The sequence below is a fragment of the Haliaeetus albicilla genome, chromosome W (assembly GCF_947461875.1).
Source record: "Haliaeetus albicilla chromosome W, bHalAlb1.1, whole genome shotgun sequence".
Taxonomy (NCBI): Eukaryota; Metazoa; Chordata; class Aves; order Accipitriformes; family Accipitridae; genus Haliaeetus; species Haliaeetus albicilla.
Genome location: NC_091515.1, coordinates 63,646 through 89,861, shown reverse-complemented (window position 1 = coordinate 89,861; position 26,216 = coordinate 63,646). Strand labels below are relative to the sequence as shown.

The 26,216-nt window shown below is 39.4% G+C and overlaps 1 protein-coding gene across 4 annotated transcripts; it reads right to left on the bottom strand.

Moving 5' to 3' along the window:
• Positions 1–1,123: 1,123 nt before the first annotated feature.
• Positions 1,124–26,143, bottom strand: LMAN1 (lectin, mannose binding 1). 4 transcript variants are annotated; one of them, XM_069775501.1, is made up of 14 exons: positions 25,879–26,141; positions 24,163–24,317; positions 23,966–24,073; positions 20,574–20,635; positions 19,751–19,850; positions 15,203–15,326; positions 14,766–14,824; positions 14,046–14,178; positions 12,202–12,398; positions 11,997–12,067; positions 6,660–6,813; positions 5,796–5,917; positions 4,066–4,134; positions 1,124–1,736 (listed from the first exon to the last, which is right to left on the bottom strand). In XM_069775501.1, exons 1-13 carry the CDS (start codon positions 26,108–26,110, stop codon positions 4,098–4,100), a joined length of 1,554 nt encoding a protein of 517 aa, XP_069631602.1. In that variant the 5' UTR covers positions 26,111–26,141; the 3' UTR covers positions 1,124–1,736; positions 4,066–4,097. The 4 variants fall into 4 exon arrangements, with proteins under 4 accessions (XP_069631602.1, XP_069631601.1, XP_069631603.1 ...); XM_069775500.1 differs by having other exon boundaries at positions 1,124–4,134; XM_069775502.1 differs by having other exon boundaries at positions 1,124–4,134; positions 12,202–12,395; positions 25,879–26,140.
• Between the last annotated feature and the right edge of the window lie 73 nt (positions 26,144–26,216).

The window sequence follows — 26,216 nt, the reverse complement described above, 5'->3', positions numbered from 1 at the left end:
GCAATATGAAAAAACCTGTGTTCCATACCCAAAGAACACAGGCATCTCCAACCCCAGAATAGAATTCAGAGTCTCAAAACAGGCACATCAAAGAGCAAAATCTAAAAGCCTCACAGGGACGCCAGCACAAAAATGCTATAGGCAGCCATGCATCCAAACTCCCAGCCTTTTCTAGAGAGCATGTTCCCAAAACACAGTCCCAGCAGACAACTCCAACCACGTAATTCAGAAGTATCTAAATGTTCTTTGAATGACTTGTCCGTCCGTCCCCCTTCATCCCCCTAGAAGAGGATGTTGCCTTTTATATAAGTTGGAACATTAGATCACTTGCACAGAAAGAGAAATAAATATTTTAGGGCTTTCTCAGCTTGAATAGATTCAATTAAAGATTCCTCTACTCCACCTGTTAAGAGAAACTGCTCCTGGCTGAGGGAAAATGATGGTCAATGAGGGAATTCTTACTCCTCCTGTGGGAGGTTACCACAGACAAACACAGTTTACTGGATAGAACAGTAAAAAAAAAAAAAAAAAACAAAACCAAAAACCCCAAGGAGACACAGACTGACTTGTTTTGGGTAGGCATGTTGTATTCCAACAAACAGGAGCAGAGCACCCAGGTGACAGCAGCTGGGGGATCTGAAGAAAGAACTTCAGATACAGGCAATCTTCAGCTCAGAAAAATGAGGTACTTTGTATACTCAAAGCAGCCAGCAAGCAACTCGATTTGCTGTTAAGAGAATTAGAAGTTGACATATGACTTTACATTTGACCCCAAGTGTCTGATACTCAAGGCAAGTCTGATACTCTTAACACAAGCTTTTGAGCACATCTCTTGCTTTTAGGTTAGTCACTCTTGCATTAGACTGCAATACAGAGGATAAAATAACTTAGCACAGAATGAAGTGAGGCTGGATTCAGTGTGTCTATCTAACCAGTGGCAGTCATCTGTCTTTTCAAAACAGGCGGAGCACTCAGCCTCTGAATGCCGTTAACTCTCCAGGATCAGGTAGGACTGAACCCAGATCTCAAAGCATTCAAACTCTCTGAACAACAGAGGGTAAAGAATGCTTCAAATACACTTGCTTGGATTTCATGGACATGCACCAAATTAAAAGAAAAAAGCTTACTAAAAATATGCATCTTTATTCAAATAAGGTTATCTCCAAACTCCAAGTGTCAATTTACATTAGTCAGAAACAACATGAAAATGTCAGCTGTTTGAATTTAAGAAAACCCCAGTAGACAGTGTTTGATGTTACAGTAATTGATGCATTGATAAATGACAAATTTTCTTCAAACAGGAAGTTAGGTAATTTACAAAGCATATTGTGAATTTTACTTTTGAAAGGTTCAGGAGTGACCATGTATTTAATATACCCTGACCAGTACAATGAGATTCTCTTGTCACTGCCAAATATTTGCTACTTATCATCCACACTTCAAATACAATTATTAGACTTGTTCTCCCCCATATTGTCAAACTGGATTCCAAGGTGTCTTCTCCTTCTAGTCCCAAAATCTTACTTGGTAAAAATCAAACACACTATCAGTGCTGAAAGAAGCTTCTAGTAGCCAGTCATAACAGGAGGCTACATTGACTGACAAATATTCTTAAAGTCCAAATTTGTTGCTATCATTTCAATAACACACACAACAAAATTTGAGCTGGGCAACTGGGAGCTTTCCTTTGATCCAGTGAGTGATGAGGCAATTATGGAAGTTCCAAGGAGAGATGACTGTGAAATGAAGCATGAAGCAGTTATCACTTTTTGGATGTTACACTTTAGACCTTCTGCTCCCTAATACAAAAGTTTCCTAGTTGCACGTGGGAGATATGTCAGATCTGTTAGCAGCATAAAATACATAAACTGAGCCTCATACTGAAGATACAATTTTAGGTTCAAGTTTTCCCCTCAACACCATCCCCAGCCTTCTCTTTCTAACAAAAGACACAGAAGTATAGACTGCTCCAGCTTTAAAACAAAAGTTATGGTTGGATAAATTCACAGTAACAAGAAATACAGACTTCCTTCAATTGATACATTAGAGCTGTTCCTCATTATGCCAGATACATGCACCTACTTATCAAAATACAATTGCTAGCCTTTCTGTATAAAGGGTTTTGCAAAGCCTGCTGTGGGAGACAGAGTTCTCTTTAGGTGTTGCAATGATGCAGGAAGGCTTGCAATTGAAAGGAACAACAGTGTACATTTTCAGAACAATTTAAGAAAATGTATTAAGTTTAGTTAGAAGAGTCAGGGTTGTAGTAGCTTAGACTCAAGGCACCTGTAAATATTTGCTGGTGTTGACAGAAGAGAATGGATAAATTCCTGTGTTATTCTGGCTTATCTGAAAAGTTTTTTTCATTAGTTTAACCTATTTATCCAGCAAGATTAGCTTGAGGCAGTAGTTTCTCCAATCAATACAGCAAAATCTTCTCAAATTTAGAAATGAATCTATAAAGCTATACCACTTACAGTATACTACATACTGTAACTACATAAATAGGTGTGTAGGTAGTATTGTTCTATTGGTATAGCACAGATATCCACTTTTTGGACACTGTAAATTAAGTAACAAAATATATTGCATAGATTTATCATTTCTCCAAACTGACAGGCACAATACTGAAGTGTTCTTCACTACAGCGAATTTGGCAGCATGTGTTGCACTCCAAGGGAGTAGACGGTAGGAATGCAGTAGTAGTATGCTAGATTCCAGATAATTTTTGCAGATTCAGACAAACAGATTAGTAATTAAAAGTGAAACATCCTGATGCATTTGTGTATTTTATAGAATTTAAAAAAACCCAACCCCCCCCTTTCTAACTCTACACACAAACAACTCAAGGACAAAGTTACCACAGATATGTAAACAAGGCAAAATGAATTCATTTCACATTCCTAGTTTGGGCTATCTGCTTCATTTCTTTCCTGAAGCAAATGTTACCTGATAAGCAGTATCGAAAACACATGTTCAGTCTTAACACTTGTGATATTAAAAGCAGGAATTGACACACAATACTGGTTCTACAATAGCTGCTGGATTAACAAACATGTCTGAAGCAACAGCTTGTGAAGAAATGGGTTAATGCTAAATACCTGCAGTTTAGAATACTTGCCATGTCAAGATTTAAATCAAAGCATCTGTATTTGATACATGAAAGACACAAGACAGCTTTATAAAATAAAGACATACTCATACACTAAACATATCCTTAATAAAATCAGATTTGAAGACGTATAAAGCAATGATATCTTTGCTGAAAAAGTCCACAAATCTCCAAACAAAATTACAGGCAGACTTGAAACTACAAAAAAAGAAATCAGTCCCACAATATACTTGAAGAAACTACTTTATCATGTTTTCTCTCACTGCCTAAAACCAAAACCAAAACCCAAAAGAAGGAGATAAGCCTTTATTTGCTTGTTCTGTATCGCTTATTTTCTATATCAGGTATCAACAGTAAGACTGTTAAAGGCCTGTCTTTGCATCCACATATTAAAAAGCGTTTAAACCTGTGTTTCATGAAGAGTTGAACTGTTGAATCCAAGTGGTAAACAAATTAAATGTTTATAACAAATTTTTACACCCAGCCCCTGCCCCCCCCCCCAATATAGTGAATAACAGTTGTTCGGGTTTTGTTTTTTGGGGGGTTTCTTTTGTTTGTTTGCCTTTGTGTTTTTTTAAACCGATATGTCAGGACACTTAGTGGCAAGCTTTCTGCACAAATCATCCATCTGCAATTCTCATTATGAACAACCACCAAACCTGGGTGTTTCATTTCCCTCCTATGGAATCTTAACAAAAGAAGAGGAATATAGCATTTGCCTTCCAGTATTTATGAGAAAGTTAGCTGAAAACACAGACCTAGATAGGGTCAGCAGTCTTCCCCTATCTAGCATTTGCTCCACTGCTCCCCAGTCTGTTTTTAACTTTAGCATTAACAGCTTAAATGAGAACTCATTTTGTTGAACAAAATTCAATAATTTACAATATTGCAGTATATCAAACACTAAGATTTCCCTCATTTACAGAAGTGTATAATTTTCTGTGCATACATACTGCTGTTATGTACACACAAAAGGAACAGGTCATCAAAAGAACTTTTTGGCTGCTGCTTCTTGTTGACTCCTGAAAGAAAAAGCAGAAAAGAATTCATTAAGTACTTATAGTATAAAACTAGCTAACCAGTTTAAATGAATAAGTATTTCATTTATTTGGGATTAAAAGATTCCATTTCTTGTCAACAGAGACTTAGGAAAATAAAATGTAAGTCATATCTCAAAAGTAGGATATTATTTTTTCTACTTACAAAGACATTAGTAGCATCACTATAGTTCCAATTTTGTGTCAGACACAGAAGGAAACAAAACATTCTGGACAGAAGCCAGAAACTGTGAAAGAACATATGAGCTGATTTTTAAAATACTTTAACTAAAGTTTTCTAAAGCTTCTCAGTATCTGATTGGCCTAAAGATCATCACAGAAAAGGAAACACATACAACTAAGCAGTGAAAGAATTTACTTGAAATGGGATTTCCTTCTCCCTCTGGCACAGAACATACTTATTTTCTTAGTGGATACAGATGCTGTGGATCAACCACACACACATATACTAGAATTACAAGGGCATGAAGAGGAACTGGAGGGGACCACTCCTCATTTGTCTTGTAAGCCATCTTTCCAGTTGATGGCGTAACATGACATACATAAGAAATGCACACTCTCCACTTTGTAGAGAAGTGGACACACAATAAAAGTTAGTGCTATCAGCAGCATTGGTCTTACATTAATAGTAGTTATCCTTCCGTAGAGGTAGCAAACAGCATTTTCTCTCTTAAGGGCAATGCAGCTATTTTGGTCCCTACTCCTTATCCTGATTAGTGTGTGTGAGAAGCAGGATGGAAGACTACCAAGCAAGTCAGTCCTTACTCTCAATAGGTTTTCCCTTCCATCAATGCAAATTCAATTTGCACATTATGACATTAGAAGGAGGAGGAAGAGAACAGAGAAAACATCCCAATTAGCTTGGGGGGGGGGGGGGGGGGGGGGGAGTCCATACACTATCAGTATCATATGTAGGAGAGGGATGAAGGGATATGTAATGTAAAAAAAGTTCACTGAGGAATTTGTAAGATGGGATAAGTAGCTTCTAGGTACACATAGCAAAAAAAGAAAAAAATCAAATCACATCAGATTTTGTTAAGATATTAATAAACTTCGGTAAGTCTGGCAGAGGACCACAAGGATGGTGGTCAAGAGCTGAAGCACATGCCTCAAGAGAAGAGAGGGAGGGAACTGGGCTTGTTCATCCTGGACTGACAAAGGCTTCGAGGGGTCTAGCAGCAGCCTTCTAATACCCACAAGATGTTATTGAGGAGACAGGGGCAGTTTCTTTACAGAGGTGTACATTAGATGTACATTATAAGAAAGAGACACAACAGTCAAATTGAAACAGGGCAGGCTCCCACTAGATATACCCTAGGTGTGGGGGGAGAATACAACAAACTTCATTATGATAATTAAACATTTCCAATGGGGTCTGTAACAGTGGTAAATTTTCCATTCTTGGAGGTTTTTTAAGACCTGACCAGTCTAAGCAACCTGGTCTGAATTCAGTGTTGACCCTGCTTTGAGCAGAAGGTTAAACTAGAGACCTCCTAAGGTCTCTTCCAATCTGAATGATTGCTTGTTTTAAAGAAGATTAACATAATCATACCATTGCAATTGCATTTCCAGTCAGAAGTTATAAAATCATTTGCCCTGTTGTCTTTAAACAAAAACATACTTACCTATACATGATATAACCAATGAATAACACTGTTTGCACCACTACAAATATGAAGAAGTGCATTGTAGATAAGCACGATGGAAACGGTGGCAAATCCGGACACTTTGATTTCTCACTAGATGGCTAAAAACCAAGAAAAATAATATTTGAGGAAAGAGCAAACAAGACATGCCATCAAAAGACCATTATATGTAAGAAACAAAACAAGGTCTTTGCAACACAACCTAAAAATCAGAACACAAGCAGAAAACAGACAGAAATTATGCTACTCTGAAAAATCATAACCTTACTCCCTGTCTCACTTTCCCCTTTCATGTTTATGTTTCTCAGATAAACTGACTGATGTTAATTTGAGGATTATAGGGGAATAAATAAGTCTTTGATAAATTAACCCAGAAATCAAGAACTTGAGAGGATCATAAGCTAATTCAGCCTAATTGCTACCTAGGCTAGACTAAGGTGCTCCTGAATGCGAATGCAGTCTTCTTTCACACTTGCAGACCTTAAGCAGAGCCTGCCTGAGTTTCCCCTGATTAAAGCTCTCCCTTCTGTCCAGAAGCAATAGAAAATCTCCTCTGTATAGAGCTGTTAAGTAGGGGGACAAACACAAAAAAAAGCACCCAGAAAACCTAATTGCTTGACCTTGTTTCCACAGGAAATTAGAGTAAAAATCATGCTCTTTGTGCAAAACTTCTCATCAAGACACAGATCATGCAGTTAGGTCAAGGCAGTGCAGTTTTAGTGAAGCAGCTTAATGAAGGATTAATTGCTCCGTAAATTGCATGCTGGCTCATCCTAGCTTTTCACTAACAGCCAAATAAAGAAGTATTACAGTCATGCTTTACTCTACCAGCACATAAATTACCATATTTCGTTGTACTAAATGCTCAATGTCCCTCTTTACTACATGAAGGTGTTCTTTGATGTCATTGAAGTGCTGAGTTGTTTCATAGACTCCTGCAGCAGAGCCAGGATGTTGGGCTCCACTGATCAGCCTCAGAGTATCAGCCATGGAATTTCTGAAACAAGACAAACAACAAAACATCTTTCAGCACAGAACAGCTTTCTTACAAACAGCAGTTGTTCTGGACACCTGTTAGTCCATTAAAATTAGTCTGAAATACATAGTTGCCCCAAAAGGCAGAAAACACATTTTCTAGCTTCCAAGAATACCTATCAAGAAATAAATCCTTAATCAAACTATTATTTTTTTAAAAAATATTTAATTCCACAGACAGTTGCAATTTTTACAGTGCACCATCTCCCAAAGCCACGCTGAAAACAAGATCTGGCAAATATTCTATTGTTGGACATCTGCTTTGCCTGACTGATGAGGTCTGAAACAAGTGTTTTATCTGAGGCTCTTGCGAAGGCTTTAGGATAAGCAGAGTTTAATGCAATCTTTGAAGAAAACCAAAAGCTGTTTGAAAAATAAATAAATAAAAGCAGTCATGTAAGAAATAAAAACAAAGAAGAGGCTTTAAGGATAAGAAAAGATTTAGATACATCCTTGTTTCATGATTATCATTTATACGAGAAACTCATTTCCCATATGTGTTGTCATAATACTTAATATTGTCTTCATGTGAACTCATTTTGCTTCTACAACAAATCAAATTAAATCTGTAAAAAGTTGAGGTTCCATAACTAATTTTGCTTGAGTTAGACTAGTCAATGAGAGAAAAAAAACTTTAATTTCTAATCAATATGTTTATATAATTTTCCCCTACTGTGATTTTTCTTTTCAGTTGCAAAGAGGATTATTCTACAGCTAAAATATTTATCATGTGAATGTTAATCTCTTCATTATTAATAAAATAAACAATCAAAATGTATGCCTTTGGATTTCTTTTTAATTTACTTAAAACTTTACATTTTGTTCAGATGAGAGCTTACTTTGATGCCTTCAAGGTGCAGTCCTAACTCTTTGTACAGTGGTCACCAATTTATCGTAGTATCATAGAATGGTTTTGGTTGGAAGGGACCTTTAAAGATCATCTGGTCCAATGCCCCTGCCGTGGGCAGGGATGTCTTTTACTAGATCAGGCTGCCCAAAGCCCCCTCCAACCTGGCCTTGAACACTTCCAATTTTAACTTTCACATAAGAGAAAAAAAAAAACCAACAAAAACCCAACCTGGCTTGAATACTATTCATTGAGTAAACTGGCAACAACAACAACATATAATCATATTTGTAAGTACTATAGAAAATTTTATTACTGATTTTTAAATGGCCATATTCATTGTGAAACGGCAAGTTATGCATCAAAACTTAAATGTTTACAAATAATCTTCATAAAGAGGTTGCCCATCTTTTAGCTTTGCATCAGTTGTTCTTCATGCCATTAAAATTCAAAAAACACAGAACTAAAAGACGGGAGAAAAGAGAAAACTAGTAAGGTACATATCTATTCAAAGGCACTATGACAACTTCCCAGAAGCAAAAATTGCAAGCATAGATACGCTATATTAGCATTATAGCAGCTTTTGCTCCATTGTAAGAACAATGCGGCATGTTTAAACTACTTGAAGCAGCAACATACTAAGTCAAAGCCACACACTAAATTAATCTACACAATTATATCAAGTTGCAGAAGCACCACTTCAACAGAGGCATTTAGTAATGCTGGATTAACAATATACTTTTCTTCAAACTGAAGACAACCAGTTTTTCTTAAAAATATCACTTTAACACACAAATCAACCTAACATACTAGACTACCAGTATTCTGCATACTTCCCACATAACTGAAAAAAAGTCTTTTCATTTCCAGTAACAAAAAGATCCAAGAACTCACCCTTTCCTGTCACCTTTGTAAAAGCTCAATCATACTTCCAGCACACATTAGAAGATCAATCACTTTCCACAGTTATACTTCCAGTTATTCCAGATAACGTTCTGCATTTTAGGCCAGATGGAGTTAGCCATGGATTTCTGCAAAACTCTCAACGTTTACCTCAATAAGATCATTTTTAATGTTGCAAAGGTATCAAAAGGAGTTACCAAAAACCAGCTGTTCGCTTCTGTAAGCCACTGCAAACAAAACTAATCAAAGCAGCTCTCACCTTCTCTCATTCTACATTTCTGGTTTGCAACTTAAACGCACAAAACGAATAGAAAAAAAATCCTCATCTGTCCTAACTTAAACTAGCATATACATTATCCAGAAATTATTTCATATTTTTGGATTGTCATTGTATAGATTATTTAAAGTAAATTCATTAATATTTACCTGTACTTTGAATTAGTGTTATAATAACCTACTTTAGAAGATTTTCACTGGAAGACTTTTTTTCTTAACCCACGCAAACCCATGCAACCAGCATCATGACCACTGCACACCCACCTCCCCCCAGACTGATCCACTGTTCGTTAAAAGCAAAGTAACTTCCCTAAATAGACATGGTCTGTATCAAATTTAATTTACATTTACTTTTGCATGAACAATACCATGCTGACAGTTGCTATTGTATGAACATGCAAGATTCTTCTGTAATCAGATGATTAAGAAATCCACAAATCTTGACATGAAAATTACTTAGACAGTAAGTCCTTTTCCTCCGGGATGACAAGCAACAGCGGGCTGTTCATTTCTATCTATAAATAAAGCATTTCTTTAATCTAAGAAAAATATTAAGATGATGTTACGCAAACTCATACCTAATAAGTAGTCACTAAAAGGGCAGGCTGCCAATGTTAACAAGAAAATCTAATTTGCTTGCAAGGTATAAAGATTTGTCAAGAATATTAACATAAAAGCTTTCGTGGAAGAACAAGTGCAAAAATGGAAGCACTCTAATCTTCATTCTACAAAAAACTGACCTACTTAGATAAATCACAAGAGCTGCCCTTTAACTAATACAGGAAAAAACCCACAACTGTAGGAATTGTTTTTCTCCTTTTTTTTTAAGCCCAAGGTAAGGAATGTTTTAACTACTATAAATGAAGGGTTAAACCAACTTAAAGCCATTCCTGCTAAAGACAGCAACTGTTATACGTCTTAGAAGCAGTACACAGACATCCCTATCAAACATAGGAATTTTCACAAATCCATTTTAGCAGTATAGCACCTTCGAGATAAGATTTTTACTTCATTTGGTAACACAGTTTGAAAAGGTACAGCATACCACTCAATTGATTTTAAAAACTGCATCTTAAAAAGCAAAATTATTAATCACTTGGGAACTTGCAAGTATCCCTACAGATACGTAAGTTTCCTGAGGAATTTCACTGGCAGAAAGCCCTCTTACAAAAGACCAAAGCAACCAACCAACCAAAACACACACCCCATTTTCCTCCAACCTACAAGAAATGGGGACAAGATTACTAAAATGGTCTACACAATACATTGGCACACAAAAGAAACACATTTCTGTCTTCACTATGCAACGTCAGTGACAGTAATTTAATATTACACTGCTTTTTTTTTCCTCCCCTGAAGTACTGTATGACAATGCCTTAACACCTAACAAACCAAGGAATTTTTAGTCACAGTTGGGTTTCCAGTGTCTCCAAGGGTGAAGACTGCAAAACCTTCCCAGGCAACCAACCTATTCCAGTGTTCAACTACCCTCACAAGTTTCTTTTCTTATGTCTACATAAAATTTCCTGTATTTCAGTTTGTGCCCATTGCCTTTCATTCTGTCACTGGATACCAGTGAGAAGAGTCTGGCTCTCAATCACCCTTACCATCTCCAAAATCAGGTATTTATACCCATTGATAAGATACCCGCAAGCCTTTTCCCGAGGCTATGCAGTCCCAGCTCCCTCAGCTTCTCTTTGTATCAACCCTTTAATTTAAATTTTCATGATCCATCACTTGACTCTCCCCAGTACGTCCATGTCTTTTTCATACTGAGGTGCCCAGGACTGGACATAGGAGTCCAGATGTGGTGTCACCAGTGCTGACTAGAGAGGGGGAATCATCTCCCTCGACCCACTGGCAACGCTCTGCATAACAGCCTAGGATGCTGGTGGTGGTCCTTCCCTTAGGTGGTGATCTTTCCTGTAAGGTGCATTGCTTTCCAACGTCCAACTTGCTGTTCACCAGGATTCCCAAGTTCTTTTCTGCAAAACTGCTTTCCAGCTATCAGTCCCCTGGCTGTACGGATGGAGTTACTCCTTCATAGGTGCAGGACTGTAGAAACTGGACTTCTTGTCCCCTTATTTTTCAAAGTTCAGGCCAAGAGAGGACATTAATATTTTCCAGATCTGGCCCTTGTTTCAACTGCCATCAAGAAGCAATGCTCTCCCAAGGCCTAGCCCTACTGCTACTGATAAAAAGACGTTAATCTACAATGGAAATGGGGAAAAAAAAGAAGAAAGAAAAAAAAAAAGAAAAAAAGAGAGGCCTCTCCAAGGCTTGTACACACTGAAATTCTGAGAGACTTGACATAAAACTATAAATACTTTTTATGATACACAAATCAGTAACACTAACAGATGACTATGGAGCAATAATCAATATATAAGCTTTAACCATTCATAGCAAAATTAGGGGAAAAAAACCCAAACCAAAATACATGTCTATATTGAAGACAGAAGTGAACTACTTAATAATAATCAGAATAACCAATACGTCTCAACAACTCCTATTACATGCACAGACATTTTCATTTGTGCAGAACTACTTCTCAGAATTACTTACATACCTTTACAGGTTGTTTACACTAAACAAAACCTCAAATATATCTCATATAATATTATCTAAATATAATATTATAGATTTTTTAATAATAATAATAATATAGAATAATAAACTCATATAATCATTATATCAGGAGTAGACTAAGTGTATCGACAAGATACACCAATACACCTTTTTTTTTTTAGGTTCACTAGCCATAAATCAAAGGCATTTATGCTCATGTTGTTATCATTACTCCAAAATCAGAGCAACAATTTTCCGTGAGGTAGCAGGTTATCACATTAGCAGAAATTGATTGTTTTTGGAGGGACTGGACTTAGCTGTTGAAGTGGAATCTCATGATAAAAAAAGAGGCAAATTAGGGTGTTTAGCCACCCCAGGGACATGAACTTACTTTATTACAGAAACTAAATGTATGCAGAGAGTCATCACTAAGGAACTGACACAAAGAAATTTTTTGTCAATATTCTCTTACTGAAATAATAAATAGGATTTAAAAGGTGGAAAATAATATAAAATTCAAAACACAGCCTTAATATTTAGAAAGCGTTTACCTTATTTCATTTACTTGTCTAATGACCTCTTCTTGAGTTTTCACAACTGTCTCAATCTCTTGCTGGGAAACCTGGTAGGGGTAGGAAGGGAGAAAAAGATCAACCTATCTTGGAAAAAGTAAATTAATCATGCTGCTCAAATTAGGCTGAGACATCAATCACGGTGGTGTGGGGGGTTTTTTTGTTGTTTTTTTTTTTAATTTACCTGTCCTTGTTGACTTGGAAAACCAGCTCCTCTTTTAGCAATCTCATCTGTGACTGCAGAGACGTATCTCCTCTGCTCATCCAAAATCATGTCCAATTGCCTATTAAGCTGTTTGATTTCAAGATGAATTCGATTCTGCCCCTCAAAGATTTGCCTCAGTTCACGATCACTTACAGTTTCAAAAAGATCCTCTGCTGCTAAGAAAAAAGCACAGGTAGTTCTTACATATATGCATTCCTCATAAGTTGCATTGCATCATTTTTCTTGCACCCTTAAAGTTTCCACGTGGATATACTTTTTTCCTGTAATTTCATATATTTGGTGTTTATTTATCACCATTGCCATGGCAAAGGATACCCAAATGGGATCAGAATGACTGAATAGAGACAACCCCACATTCAAACCCAGACTCCATCTTAGAGTTCCTATTTCAATACTTGGGCAATGTGCAACATAAAATGGAAACAGGATGCCGTTGTTATTAGGAGGCAGCTATCTTTGCATGAGCTAGCATTGTATTACCAACTATCCTTCACAAGAGATTTGCAGGTACTAAGTAACAGCTACTTTTTCGAAAAAGTAAGCTCGAAAAAGTAGCTTGAAATAGAGAAGTGACTGCACATTTTGAGTGAGTTCCTCTGCAGCTTCAACATCATCAGAAAGAAGAAAGTCCAAAAGACTCTGTGACAAAAAAGATTATTATTTCTTATCAATGGAAGGCTGGACAATATTTCAAAAACACAGATGAAGATAAAATGGTGTAGGACCTTTAGAACAGTTATAACTTTTCACTATGCAAAAAAGGATGACAACCTGAAATGTCAGGTCTAGATGCCTAAAGCACATTCCCAATATGTGTGCAAATACAGTTAACTGAATCCACAAAGGTAAGAAATAGACTGGCTTCCACTGTATTTTCAAATAAGCAGATTCTTTTTTGCCCAGCTTTTTAAAAACAAAACAAAACAAACCCCAACCCACGCAAACAAACAAAATCCCCACCATGTTCCACAGCAGAACAATCAAAGTCAAAGCACTTTGGCTAAACGCTCAAAAAAGTGGGCAACAGTCATTCTTGTAATTTTCCTAAATTAAATATAATTTGAAACCAGTGGAAAAATGCTGCTCAAGTCCGAAATATCTTTAAACCAATACTTGCTGAGAGCTACCGATGTGTGGTATCAAAAGTGGAAAGGGCAATTCTGCCTTACCCAGCCAAACTTCATCTTTTATCAATAGCTTAAAATGTAAAAAATAAAGGCCATGGTTTTTAAGAACATCAAGCTGGAAATCTGGTTATTAGCCAACCTGAATACCAGCACTGAATGCCAGCTAAGGCTGTGGTGCTGAAGTGTCCAATATTAGGCAAGCATTAAAAAGCTTTTCCAAGTAAGCACATGTTCCAGCATATCCACTAGCCTGTCTTTAATAACCACCCATAAAACAAGATGGGGTGGGAGAGTGGGGGGGAATAAAAATGTTTCTTATGAATGTGCAAGAACAGACCAAAAAGATAACCTTTCAAATAACAAAAAATGCCATGCTTCCTTAATTATCACTTTACAGAAGGAAGCATGACCTTCTCTCCCTTCTACTATTCCATACAGATTCTCATCGTTCCCATCATGTTTCTGTTTGTTTATTTTGTTCTCAATCCAGGCATGACAAAAGGGACTTTATATTTCAGAAAACACTTTACAAACAAAAGACCAAAGATCCTTAAATGAAGTAAATAACATCAGTAGGAGCTTAGTAAGATCAATCAGAGTATCAGGCTCTAGTTCTGGACATCCCAGAAAGCAAATGTTTTCCTTGACAACTGAAAAATCGCTCACATAACTTGCCTGGCTGTCCTTGCACATCAGGATGTTCCTTTTGAAATTCTTCCTTCTTTTTATCCAATTCTTGCTGAAAGTGTTCAAACTCTTCTTGATACTTCTCTTTATCTTTTTGAGGAATTTCTGCCTCTGGTGTTGGCTTTAAAACATTAGGGGGGGGGGGGGAGAGGCAGGGAAGAGATTTTTTTCATATTTTCCACCACTCCAAGAAGGCTGTTCAGATTTCAGATTTGAGGACATAACACAATTAGTGGAGTACATTAATATATTAAGTTGAAGTGAAAAACTAGACATTCCTATGGAGACCCATAGCTTTTTCCTAACATATACATACTTTCTGCGATTAAAAAGAAATCAAGTTTTATAAGGATAGATACTGTTTAGCAGTACAGAACTGTTCTAGAGGTACAGGAAGTTGAAAGCAAGAACAGATTATTTGTCCACTTTCCGAACAAAGCAGACTTTTTAGTTTGCTTTCTCTGCATGTTTTGATTTAACATCGGGATCTTTGTTGATTCAGCGTTCCTTCAAGAATTCTGGTCTTGAAAATGTTAAATAAACATTACAGTATTAGTCTCACTTTTCTTAAACAGATGACAGCACAGCTACATGCCAAAATCCTGAAACTGGGATGCCAAGTATGACTTCAGAGGAAATGCCATAACCTGGTGCTACATATAAAACATACAATAATATATTTTACTAATTATGCATAAAGATGCTTACTACTTCCTTCCCAGGCTCAGTCAGCTGGAAGGTCAGAAAAGACAGGACATCATGATCATCTGTATTCAACAAACAAAACAAAAAAACCACTGTTAATTGCTACTGCTACACATTACAAATCCTAGTACTTCCCAAGTCAGCCTTGCACTTGCAAAGGATCTTCAGGCAACAGCACCCTCTTGAAGTCCTTGCAAGAGTTTATGCATTGAAGAATGAGACTGCACAATGTCTCTGTCAGGGCAAATCAGAAGACTTTCTGCCCTAGTCAGGAAAAGGCCTAAGCATATCAGTAATTTGGGAAAGGAAAGGATTAATTACATCATCATGGTCAAAAACTGGTATAATGGATTTACACTAGCAGTAAAAAAAACCCAAACCCTCTCTTGCAAGCCCTGCAAGTCCCCACACCATTTGTCACAATTTTTAACATATGCTACCTGCAAGGCCCCCTGTTGCTGCAGATATTCCAAAATATCCTTGTGATGGCAACACCATATCTTCCACTTTTGCACAAAATTCATAGTCTTCTTTATCCGGAGTAAAGCCATTGTTAATTAATACCTAAAAGGATAAACACTTAAAATTTTTACCACATAAATCTATTTGTGTTAATTGCTTTGTCAGTTTACAGTAATGGTCACAAATCCAACTTATCAGGTAATTCAGCAGCTGGTACTAGAAACCAAAAACTATTTCTTTTCTGAAAGGCACTTTTTACAAAGAAAATGCATAAGCTTTCTATTTTACAAAGGAAAAAAAGGCCTGATTCAAGGTTCAGCATGAACATAACTCAACATTTTCTACTCATCACCTACAAGGAAATACCACATAGAATTCAGACACATATAAAATGTATTCATTTCAGTTTTAAGAAGCAGCAAGACAAATTAGTGCATGGAAATGAACACATGGGGGAAAGCGGTACCATCAGGAGAGGTGAAGGTAAGCCAAGGGACAGCACAGCACTGCCTGAGGGTGCTAGTGGGAGCATTTATGCTGTTCCAGGGAGCGCTGAGGGTTTAGGAGCACATCTGAAATGCTTGTACACCAACACATGCAGTATAAGCAACAAACAGCACAAACTGGAAGGGTTCCTACATTCCCAGAGCTACAATGTCATTGGTATTAGTGAGACTTGGTGAAATGAGTCCCACAAATGGAGTGCTGGGATGGATAGGCAGGGCAGGCAAGGTGGAGGTGTTGCACTGTATGTAATGGAGAGGTTTGACTGTACAGCCCTTACCTACACTTACAGGTGACGTGGTTGGGAGCCTCTGGGTGAGGATTAGGAGGATGGAAAACAAAGCAGATGTCGTTGTGGGCATCCACTATTGATCACCCAGCCAGGATGATAGCACTGATGAGTTATTTTATATGCAATTAGGAGAAATCTCTGGATCAGTAGTCCTTGTCTTTATGGGAGATTTCAACTTCCCAGGCATCAACTGGGAATACCATACTGCTGTGACAAGCAAGTCTGGGAAACTTCTGAAGAGGAAGATAACTTCTCATCACAAGTGCTCAGTGAGCCAACTAGGAAAGATGCCCTCCTAGATTTGTTTGTGAATAGAGGAGGACTTGTGGGAGGTGTGATGGTAGGTGGCTGTTTTGGCCACAGCAATCACAAATTTTTGGTATAATGAGAAAAAAGGTCACCAGAGTTGCTACCCTGGATTTCAACAGAGCAAACTTTAAGCTACCCCGGGTCCATAAGTGTTGTCAGGTGGGGTTTTTTTTTGTTTGTTTGTTTTTGTTTGGTTTTTGTTTGGTTTTCTTTTAAGAACCTTGTACAGAAGCAGGCAATCCGATCATGTCAAAAGTCAAGCGAGCAGGGCAGACAACCAGCTTGGCTGAACAGTGAATCCTCTTGGAACTCAAGAGGAAAAAGAAATTGTGTATCTCTGGAAGCAAGGTCAGGCTTCACAGGAAGATTACAGAGCTGTGGTTTGCATATGCAGGGAGAAGACACAAAAGACCAAAGCTCAACAGGGTTGAAACTGGCCAGTGTTGCGTCAGACAACAAGAAAGGATTTTTAATTATGTTAACATCAAGAGGAGATCCGAGCAAAACATTGGACCAATACTTGTTGAAGATGGTCACCTGACAAATAGGGATGAAGAAAAGATGGAGGCATTAAACTCTTTTTGTGCCCCAGTCTGTACTAATTCTGATAGACCTTGGGCTGCCTGGTCCTCTGAGTTGGAGGACCACAGCTGCATGAGCAGTGCATTTCCATTTGTGGACACTGAAATTATAAGGGACCAGTTTATTGGCTGAATGTTTGTAAGTCCATGGGGCCAGATGGGATTCACCCCAGAGTACTGAAGGAGCTAGCGGATGTTACAGCAGGACCCTCTCAATCATCTACCGAAGGTCTTGGGAGTCTGGGGAGGTCACTGCTGACTGGTAACTAGCCAACATTATTCCAATGAACAGGAAGGGTGCGAGGGAAGACCCAGAAAACTACGGACCTGTTAGTCTAACCTCAGTGCCTGGAAAAATTAGAGCAAAGATGATACTGAGTGCTATGGAAAGGCATCTAAAGAACAAAGCAATCATCAGGCACAGTCAACATGGGTTCACGAAGGGGAAGTCCTGTCTAATTAATTTGATATCCTATGATAAGGTCATCCACCTAGTGGATGAAGGGAAGGTGGTAGATGTAGTTCTTCTGGATTTCAGTAAGGCTTTTGATACTGTCCCTCCCAGTATCCTTCTGGACAAGTTGTCCAGCTGTGAGATGAGCAGGTTCATGGTGCGCTGGGTGAAGAACTGGCTGAACAGCAGGGCTCAAAGGGTTGTAGTGAACGGGGCTACATCTGCCTGATGACCAGTCACCAGTGGTGCTCCTCAGGGCTCAATTCTAGGGCCAGAGTACTGTTCAACATTGTTATCAATGATCTGGATGCGGGAGTTGAATGCACCCTTAGTAAGTTTGCTGGCAATACTAAACTGGGAGGTCCTGTTGACTCAAGGGACAAGAGGCCTTGCAGAGGTATCTAGATAGATTGGAGCATTGGGCAATCATCAATGCCATGAAATTTACCAAGAACAAATATTGGATTCTGCACCTCAGACAGAGTAACACTGGACACAATATAAATTGGCAGGAGGAATAGCTGGGGAGTAGCCCTGCAAAAAGGGATCTGGGGGTGCTGGTTGACAGTAGGCTTGACATGAGTCAGCAGTGTGCCCCAGTGGCCAAGAGGGCAAACCACATCCTGGGGTGCATTAAACATAGTATAACCAGCTGGTCAAGAGAGGGGCTTATCCGACTGTATTCAGCACCGGTGCAGCCTCACCTTGAGTACTGTGGGCCTCACAGTTTTAAAAAGGATGTTAAGGTACCTGAATGCATACTTGAATGCAGAGAAGGTCAACAAAGCTGATGACAAGACTGGAAGGCATGACCTGTAAGGAGTGGCTGAGGACTCTGGGTTTGTCTAGTTTGGAGAAAAGAAGGCTGAGGGGTGACCTCATTGCTCTCTACAGCCTCCTGAGGAGGCCATGTGGAGAGGAAGGTGCTGAGCTCTTCTCCCTGGGATCCAGTGATAGGACACATGGGAATGGTTCAAAGCTGTGCCAGGGGAGTTTTACACCGGACATTAGGAAGCATTTCTTTACAGAAAGGGTGGTCAAACACTGGAACGGGCTTCCTAGAGAGGTGGTCGATGCCTCGTGCCTGTCAGGTTTTAAGAGCCATTTGGACAATGCCCTTAATAGTATGTTTTAACTTTTGGTCAGCCTGGAAGCGGTTAGGCAGTTGGACTAGAAGATCTTTGTAGGTCCCTTCTAAATGGAATTATTCTGTTCTATTCTAAAACTGATCATAGCATAATAATAGCAACTCTGGTTCAAGAAATCCCCGACTTGGGGATCATTAAAGGCCAGTCTGTCAGAAGTATACATCCCAAAAAGGTTCTGGGCAACACAGATTTTTGGTCTGATCTAGAAGAGTCATCCCTTACTGTTATTAGGTTGATTCTAAGCTTCAGAGAGATTCTCTCTTCCTCTACGGATACATTTGCAGGACTGCTAAAGTTAGCAACAACATCTGGGCCAGAGGAGTTCCTAGATAAGGCATCAGGAACCAGCCGCATTCAAAAACAGAGCAGCCTAGGAGTCTAATTTAATTTTCATTCAAGAGTAACAGATAGCTTTTACCATTACAACACAGTACAAGGTCCACTCTCTTTTAGGTGCATTCATGTTTACTTTTAGAGAAACTTTTACTACAAAATGACAGCTGTGTGTTTTATGGCTAATACCTATCAATAGCACCTTTTCAGAAATCAGAAGCCAAGAAACACACACTTCATAGCTGTCACAACCCAGCACCACATTAATATTTTTTTCTCCTTATCTAAAAGGAATTCACAATCATCTGAATATTAGAAAAATCTTAAAGACTCCGTTATACCAGTGGTTTTCTACCTTCTTTAATCTTCAAAGCCCTACTACTTCTTGGAGGTGGGAAGCCTCAAGTAACAAATTTAAATCTACTGCCAAAGAGCGAGCTTCAGTTTTTTAGTCACATTTCAAGAACCTTTTACAAACAACTACAAAACCCTCTGCAACTCTCAGATCAACTTGAGAAATACCATTCAAATTAAGGAGCTGCTCAACCACTTGGAAGCTGAGGAACAGATTCTGGCTTTGGGACACCTCTACAGGCAAGTCAACAGCAACAGAAGGGTCTGAGCACATAGGAGTATGTTAGCATGACTAACTCCTAAGTAACATCAGAAAAATCAGCAGTACCTGCTGAGTCAGCTCAGGAAACTACAGATGCACTAACGCAGCTACAAGAACTTGTCTAGCATTTGAACATACTGCACCTCCTTCCAACTTCTGCTACTGAGCTCAACATTTTCAAGAGTATTGGAATTAAAATACAGGGTCTTTGGGTTTTCACATAGTTGCAACAATTGCACGCTTAAAAAGCTGAGAAACATGAGTAATTACGTTATTTCAGAGTACTTACAGTCAATGTTTTTTGGTAGTATGTTATCTTTACTCGAACAGGATAGGGCTTGTTACGAAAGTCCCTCTGACAGGATGCCAATGCTTGCGTTGAACCATCACTATGCAAGAAGACAACTTGCATAAAACTATATCTTATGATTTATCAGCTAAGACAAAAAAGCATCAATGTATCACTAAGCAACATCATGATAAGTTTTTCAATATGCAAGTTTTTAAAAAGCTGTCCCACAACTGCACTGAGCTTTTTTGAAGTCTGGGATCAACAGTACTAGATGCTTTACACAGGACACAATATAGACAGAATGCAGTAATGGGGAAATCTGTTTGCTTCTAAGATATATTCCCACACCTGTGAACTGAGATGGAAATAAGCTACAGTCTGGACTGCACCAACTAAGCTAGACATCTCTCTTCTCAGAGAATCCAAAGAGATGTCAGTTGTGCTGTTGACAATAAACAATCAGAAATCAAAATTAAGCCAATTAATTTTAGTAACAGGCAATTAGCTTTCAGTTAGTCACTTCTGTCAGTTATTAGCTGTGTGTGGAGGATACCCATAAGCAACGAAGAGGTAAAAAGTTTGCACCTCCATTTATCTGAGTTCACTCATCCCAAAGGGCATATGCCATTTAAATAACTATCAGTGGTCAATTTCTGTGCTGTTACTGCCAAAACAGTGTTTTAACAAATAGAAAAACTCAAATGTAAAGGCAATGAAGTTTCATATGAAAGAAACCTTCATAATGTTTCTCAAAGAGTTTCATGCAACATTTCATCATTCAAAAGCAAACGTTCATCATTAACACTGAAAATAAACTTACTTCTGATGGTCATACAGAAGTTTTCCATTGTTGCCTACAACAATCACTCCAGGATTGTTTTTCTAGAAAAAGAAATAGCAAACAAATGAAATAGTTTAATTTGAAGTGAAATATAAGTAACATCACTGATAGACTTTCTGCAATAAAGCACCTAAAGTCATTACACTACATATACACCACAGATGTTTTTATTCTTTCTGTACTTGAGGATTACATAAGCAAAATGACTGAGTAGCACTGTGCCACGCTGCATGTTTTTCAAGAGACTGCTACATTCTTTGCATAGTTAAGGGTGAAAAAAACCCACAAATTAAGTCCCTGGATATACTACCAATTACTATACTTTGAAAAATACAGAAATATTAATTTCTCCTATTTGTGGCTTTTATATGCAGTGAAGATACAGATCTTGAAACTAATAGACGGCTTAACACATCCAACTTTGGCTACATAACACTGGGAAAAACATCCAGACAGACACTATGTTGACATCCTACTGACCTTGTCACAGTCATTAGAAAAACCTCAGGAGCTATCTGTCAGAGACTAAACAAAGTCTGTTGAACACATCCTCAGTTATTTAAATTGTTAGAGGATGAGAACAAGCTAAAATGATAATGGCAAAACAGATTTACAATGCTATTCCAGTTGCCTCCAGGAGTTTATGAAGCGAACTCCAGTTTTTACAAGAGCAGAAGATTTCAGAGTTCATCTCTCTTCCCCCTTCAACATTTCAATTCAACATCTCCTAAAGTGTGCTCGTTTTGGCTAGGATTGAGTTACATTTCTTCGCACTAGATTATACAGGGCTATGTTTTGGATTTATGATGAAAACAGTGTTGATAACACAGCAATGTTTTAGTTATTGCTTACACAGCCTTAGGGCCTTTTCTGCTTCTCACAGTCCCCCACCAGCAAGGAGGCTGGGGGTGCACAAGAAGTTGTGAGGGGACACAGCTGGGACAGCTGACCCCAACTGACCAAGGGACATCCCAGATCATATGGCATCATGCTCGGCCATAAAAGCTGGGGGAAGAAGGAGGAAGCAGGGGACACTCAGAGTTATGGCATTTGTCTTCCCAACTTCCCCACTTGTTACAAGTGATGGAGCCCTGCTGTCCTGCAGATGGCTGAACACCTGCCTGACAATTGGAAGTAGTGAATGAAATCCTTGTTTTGCTTTGCTTGAGTTCACACCTTTTGCTTTACCTGTTAAACTGTGTTTATCTCGACCCCCAAGTTTTCTCACTTCTAGCCTTCTGATTTTCTCCCTCATCCCATCAGGGGGTAGCAAGCAAGCAGCTGTGTGGTGCTTAGCTGCCTACTGGGGTTAAACCACGACATAAAGGAATATACTGTCCCACTAGACAGATCGCCAGCTCTTAAGAAAAGAAAACAAGACTCAGACTTCAAGAATTCAAGAAATAACATCCTTCTCAATTCACAGTGGTGGGGTAGGGTGGTCCTTTGTCTTAAAAAAAAACCAGCACAACCAAACTATCTGTTTCTTTTCCTTCATCACATGGATTGTGACAACAACAGAACAGTACACCAGTATACACAAATACACCAGTGTTTCTACTTCTCAGCAATGGAGTTCGGTTAGCTTAATTGCTTCAACATCAGTATTATCTGCTCAGTACCACTGGAATGCTTTAATGTCATCTTCTTGCTGTTTATTTCAGTTTAATAACAATAATATTGAATTAGTTCAGAGCACACTTGCATATATTCTCCACAAAGCACGTACAAACTGTTCAATTTCAAAGCATTCATGAAAGCAACCCAAGCCTAATCTAACTTAGAGCATAGCAGACAGCTACTAACAAGAGTATTTAATGCTAATGGTCAATGGGCAGTCCAATTTCTGCTGGGGATCATGTCTGCACGCAAGCACATACAAGAACTTGAAAGATAGTAGAGAATCCAAAGTGGGGAATAACTTCTCATTTTTTGCCTCTAAAGGTCACAGGAAAGATGCGCTGTAACCTCTTGTGACATTTAGTGTGGTTTTTACTATTTCAGGTGTTCGAAGCTATGAAATTTTATTTCTTTTTTTAAAAAGCTCTTGTCACTACTTCTACAGAGAAATAAAAATTCAACTCTAGTATAACCTACAGCCTTGGAAGGAAGAGGAAAAAAGGCTTTGCAGTTTTTAGATCAGCATCATAAGCAGGGTGCTCTGAGTTGGCAGTACTAGATGGATTCTGCTTCTGGATGCTAGCATATTAGGCTAAGGACCAGTTACAGCACCAAACATCTTCCAGTGAACGCACTGAAACAGCAACAAGAAGAATTTCTCCATACTCGGACTGAAGAAAGTAACAGGTTGTCATTAAAAAAAAAAAGTCTTACAAACTCCAGTATTTAAGACACATCACACCAATACAGGCACGAAGTGACACATCATCAATTTCTATAAAAGGGTTTCATACCACACTGACTAAACTTGTCATGATCAGAGTCCCAGTGCTATCAAATTCTAGCAGCAGTGTTGTCCACATGCAATTTTTGGTAGATGGCATCTTCAGCCACCTAAACTACAACAGTGTCCATATTCATGCCAGAAGTCAGGGGGAAAAAAAAAAAAAAAAAAAAAAAAAAAAAAAGGCGGGGGGAGAATTTAAAAATTCTTAAAAAGTTGAACAACACTAATTCTATGTCTTGTCTTTGAAGATCAGAAACATAAACATCACCTTCAGTCTTTTAACTTTTATATATGATGAAGTTTGCTGTATATCAAAAACCATCTGTAGGAAAAAAACTTGTACACCTACAAAAATGTACCTAAAACATCTAAAAGCAAGCCAAAGTAGTGCAGGAAAAGCAAAAAAAGCAAACCTACTATGTACTGTTAAAGTTTCCCAGGATCATTCTGGACTGAAAAACTAGAATTTCAAAACAGCAACTGTCACCCCCATCTGCTACAGAATTTTTGCTGCTGAACTACTCAAGGCAGATTTGTTTCAAGAAAAAGAGCATCTGTGAAGAGAGACATAGAAATTTGTGCTTTCACAGTGTCATATTTTGGTACAATATGCCTCCTCCAAAGCACAGGCCTTCAGATATATCAACATTTCAAATTGTGCATGGACATTCCAAATTTCAGCTTGTACATAAGTGCATGGTATTTTCCCTCCAAACCTTATACATGAACCAATGTTCAGTGGAGGTTCACTATGCGTTCAACTTTGAAGCTTAAAAAAAAAAAAGTGTGAAAAAGTCAAGTAAAAATTCTGTAAGGGAAACTTGACTATTTTAATTTATCCCTTTGAAGTGAAGGGGGGGAGAGCAAGAAAATAACATCTTATTTTTTTCTACAAAGTTATATGTACAAAACAGGCAGGAAATTAATTTATAATCTTTGCTAGAAGAGTTTGCTTCTGACTAACCTTTCCATCATTGTCAAAGGAATCAAAGAAAATTCCAACACCGTTCCACTTATCAGCTGCCCCGAAAACAGGACCTTCCAAGCCTTGCTCTTCTGCAAACCAGATTGCCTATTACAGAAAGCAAGTAAGAGTCATAAGTCAAGATGCAGTTTTTAAAGCACATCTACTTCTTCTGAGTTAGATCAAATTCTGAATACCAGTCCATCAGCTCCAATGCGGCCTCTTCCTGTAACTCGAAAGGTGACTTCGACTTCCCAGTATTCAAATATTGACTTGGTTTTTGTCCACACTGACCCTCTTTGGCTTTTCAAAGACGTTGTTATACGAATCTGATCTGCACTTGGTATGGCATCTAGAAAGGAAAGGAACCAACACCACATATATGACAGTATGGCAAGTGCTTAACCAGCCAATTAACAAATCTTCTAAACTCACAACATTTTCTGGCCTCCTCAACTAGAACACAGTTTTCAAAATAACTTTTCAGTGGAGTACTCAACCACTTGAGAGGGGATAAAAAAACCCTCAAACCCCCACACCTTTACTTTCAACACCTTGATTATTACTGCTTTACAGAAGACTTAATCACCTTCCACTTGGGACCACAATGTACAACTTAAATAGAACATTGGTCTTACTGTTAAAATATATATTAATTAAAAAAAATAGGTTTAGCTTTCTGCTGTATCCCACGAGACTTTTTACAAACCATAGTTTTCTGTTTTGCTTTTTAAAAACAGACGTTCTAATTTTCTGTTTAATAATCTAAAAGAATAATAGGCATACATCTAGAGCTAGATTCATTCACTTGTATTAAATAACATTTATTTCTGTGATTATCTGCTTAAAAAAGCAGGACAAGAAGCTCATCTATAGACAGTTCCCTTCATGTCACTTGTAGCATAATGTCAAATAAGAGTCAAAAATTAACACTCATGCATTAACGAATATAAACTGAATTAAAGTCTGCCAAGAAATAAAAACACAGAAGTTACTGCAGAGAAACTATGCTAAGGTAGAACCTTATGTACAGTAAATATCAATACATTTTACAAGGGGGGCAACTTACAGAAGACCAGATGCCTTTTTGAGTACTATCAAATTCTTAACCCATACTGCAAAGGATACATAAATTGCATATACTGTGTTCGGTAAAGTCATATTTGCCAAGGCACAATTTCCATTTCAAGCTTTTATATTACGAAATTCAACAGGTTTTCTAGCCATACAGAAGTATCAGCGGCTTGTCTCAGGTACACCACAGAGGGCTGAGGCCGACTTTCATTTTGACCAAGTGACACATCATCACTTCACAAAGAAGAGTTTCACACCGTCTCGAGTCAACTCCTCACAGCAATGGAGCCACCCCGTCGCAAGAAAGGTCACAGGTAACTTCGCGTGTCAAAGAAACAGGGGGAGGACTGGCAGACATTTTACGGCTGTCACAGCATCTCTGTCCCTCCAGAGCTACGCGGAAACCCGCAGGAGAGGGCCCCGGAGGGGCGCCGGGGTCACGGCCGGCGCTCGAGCCTAACGGCGCTCTCGGTCCGCCCCCGCCCGCGGCAGGGCTCCGACGGGGGAGACAGAAGGCGCGGGGGGCAAGCGCGGCTCTCATCCCTTTCGGCAGCTGCAGGACACGAGGGCACCCGCCACTTTCACCCGATGCCTTGGCGGCCCCCGGAACCCAACCAAGGCTGACCGGCCCCGCCGGCCCCCGCCATCTTCGCCGTGCCCCTCAGCTCCCCGGCCACGGCTACGGCCTGTGGCGGTTCCTTCCCGCACCCTTTTTCCTCAAGTAACGGGCATTACGTGCCCCCCCCGCGCGGGGCCGGCCACAGCTGCCTGCACGGCAGGAACACTGCGCGGCCCAGCCGGCCCCGCTCGCACGCCGCCGCCCCCCGCCCAGCACTTACTGCCCGTGTGCACCCAGAACGGCACCGTCCCATCCGCCTGCACCAGGTGCGGCCCCTTGAAGCTGTACTTGTACTCAAAGCGGCGGTGCGGCAGAGCAGCTGCTGCTGCTGCCGCCGTCGAGCCTCCCGCCGACGCCGCCTGCCCGAGGGCGAGCGGCAGGCGGCCGAAGGCGAGCAGGGCACCGGCGAGGAGGACCGCCGCCAAGCCGCCCCGCTGCGCGCGCGCCGCCATCTTGGCCCGTGCTGCGGGACGCCGGCACAGCCAACAGGGCGCCGCCCGATTGGCCGAGCGCGGGGGCCGGGCAAAGGGCAAGGCGGGGCGGGGCGGGCCGGGCCGA

What these genes read in the sequence shown, in the direction of transcription:
- LMAN1 (XM_069775500.1), bottom strand. Translation starts at nt 26,110, where the DNA reads ATGGCGGCGCGCGCGCAGCGGGGCGGCTTGGCGGCGGTCCTCCTCGCC. An exon ending in GCATTGGAGCTGATGGACTG is followed by an intron (nt 24,074 to 24,162) that starts GTATTCAGAATT and finishes TTTCTGTAATAG; the next exon opens with GCAATCTGGTTTGCAGAAGA. An exon ending in TGATGTGCAAGGACAGCCAG is followed by an intron (nt 12,399 to 14,045) that starts GCAAGTTATGTG and finishes CTTTTTTCTTAG; the next exon opens with CAGCAGAGGATCTTTTTGAA.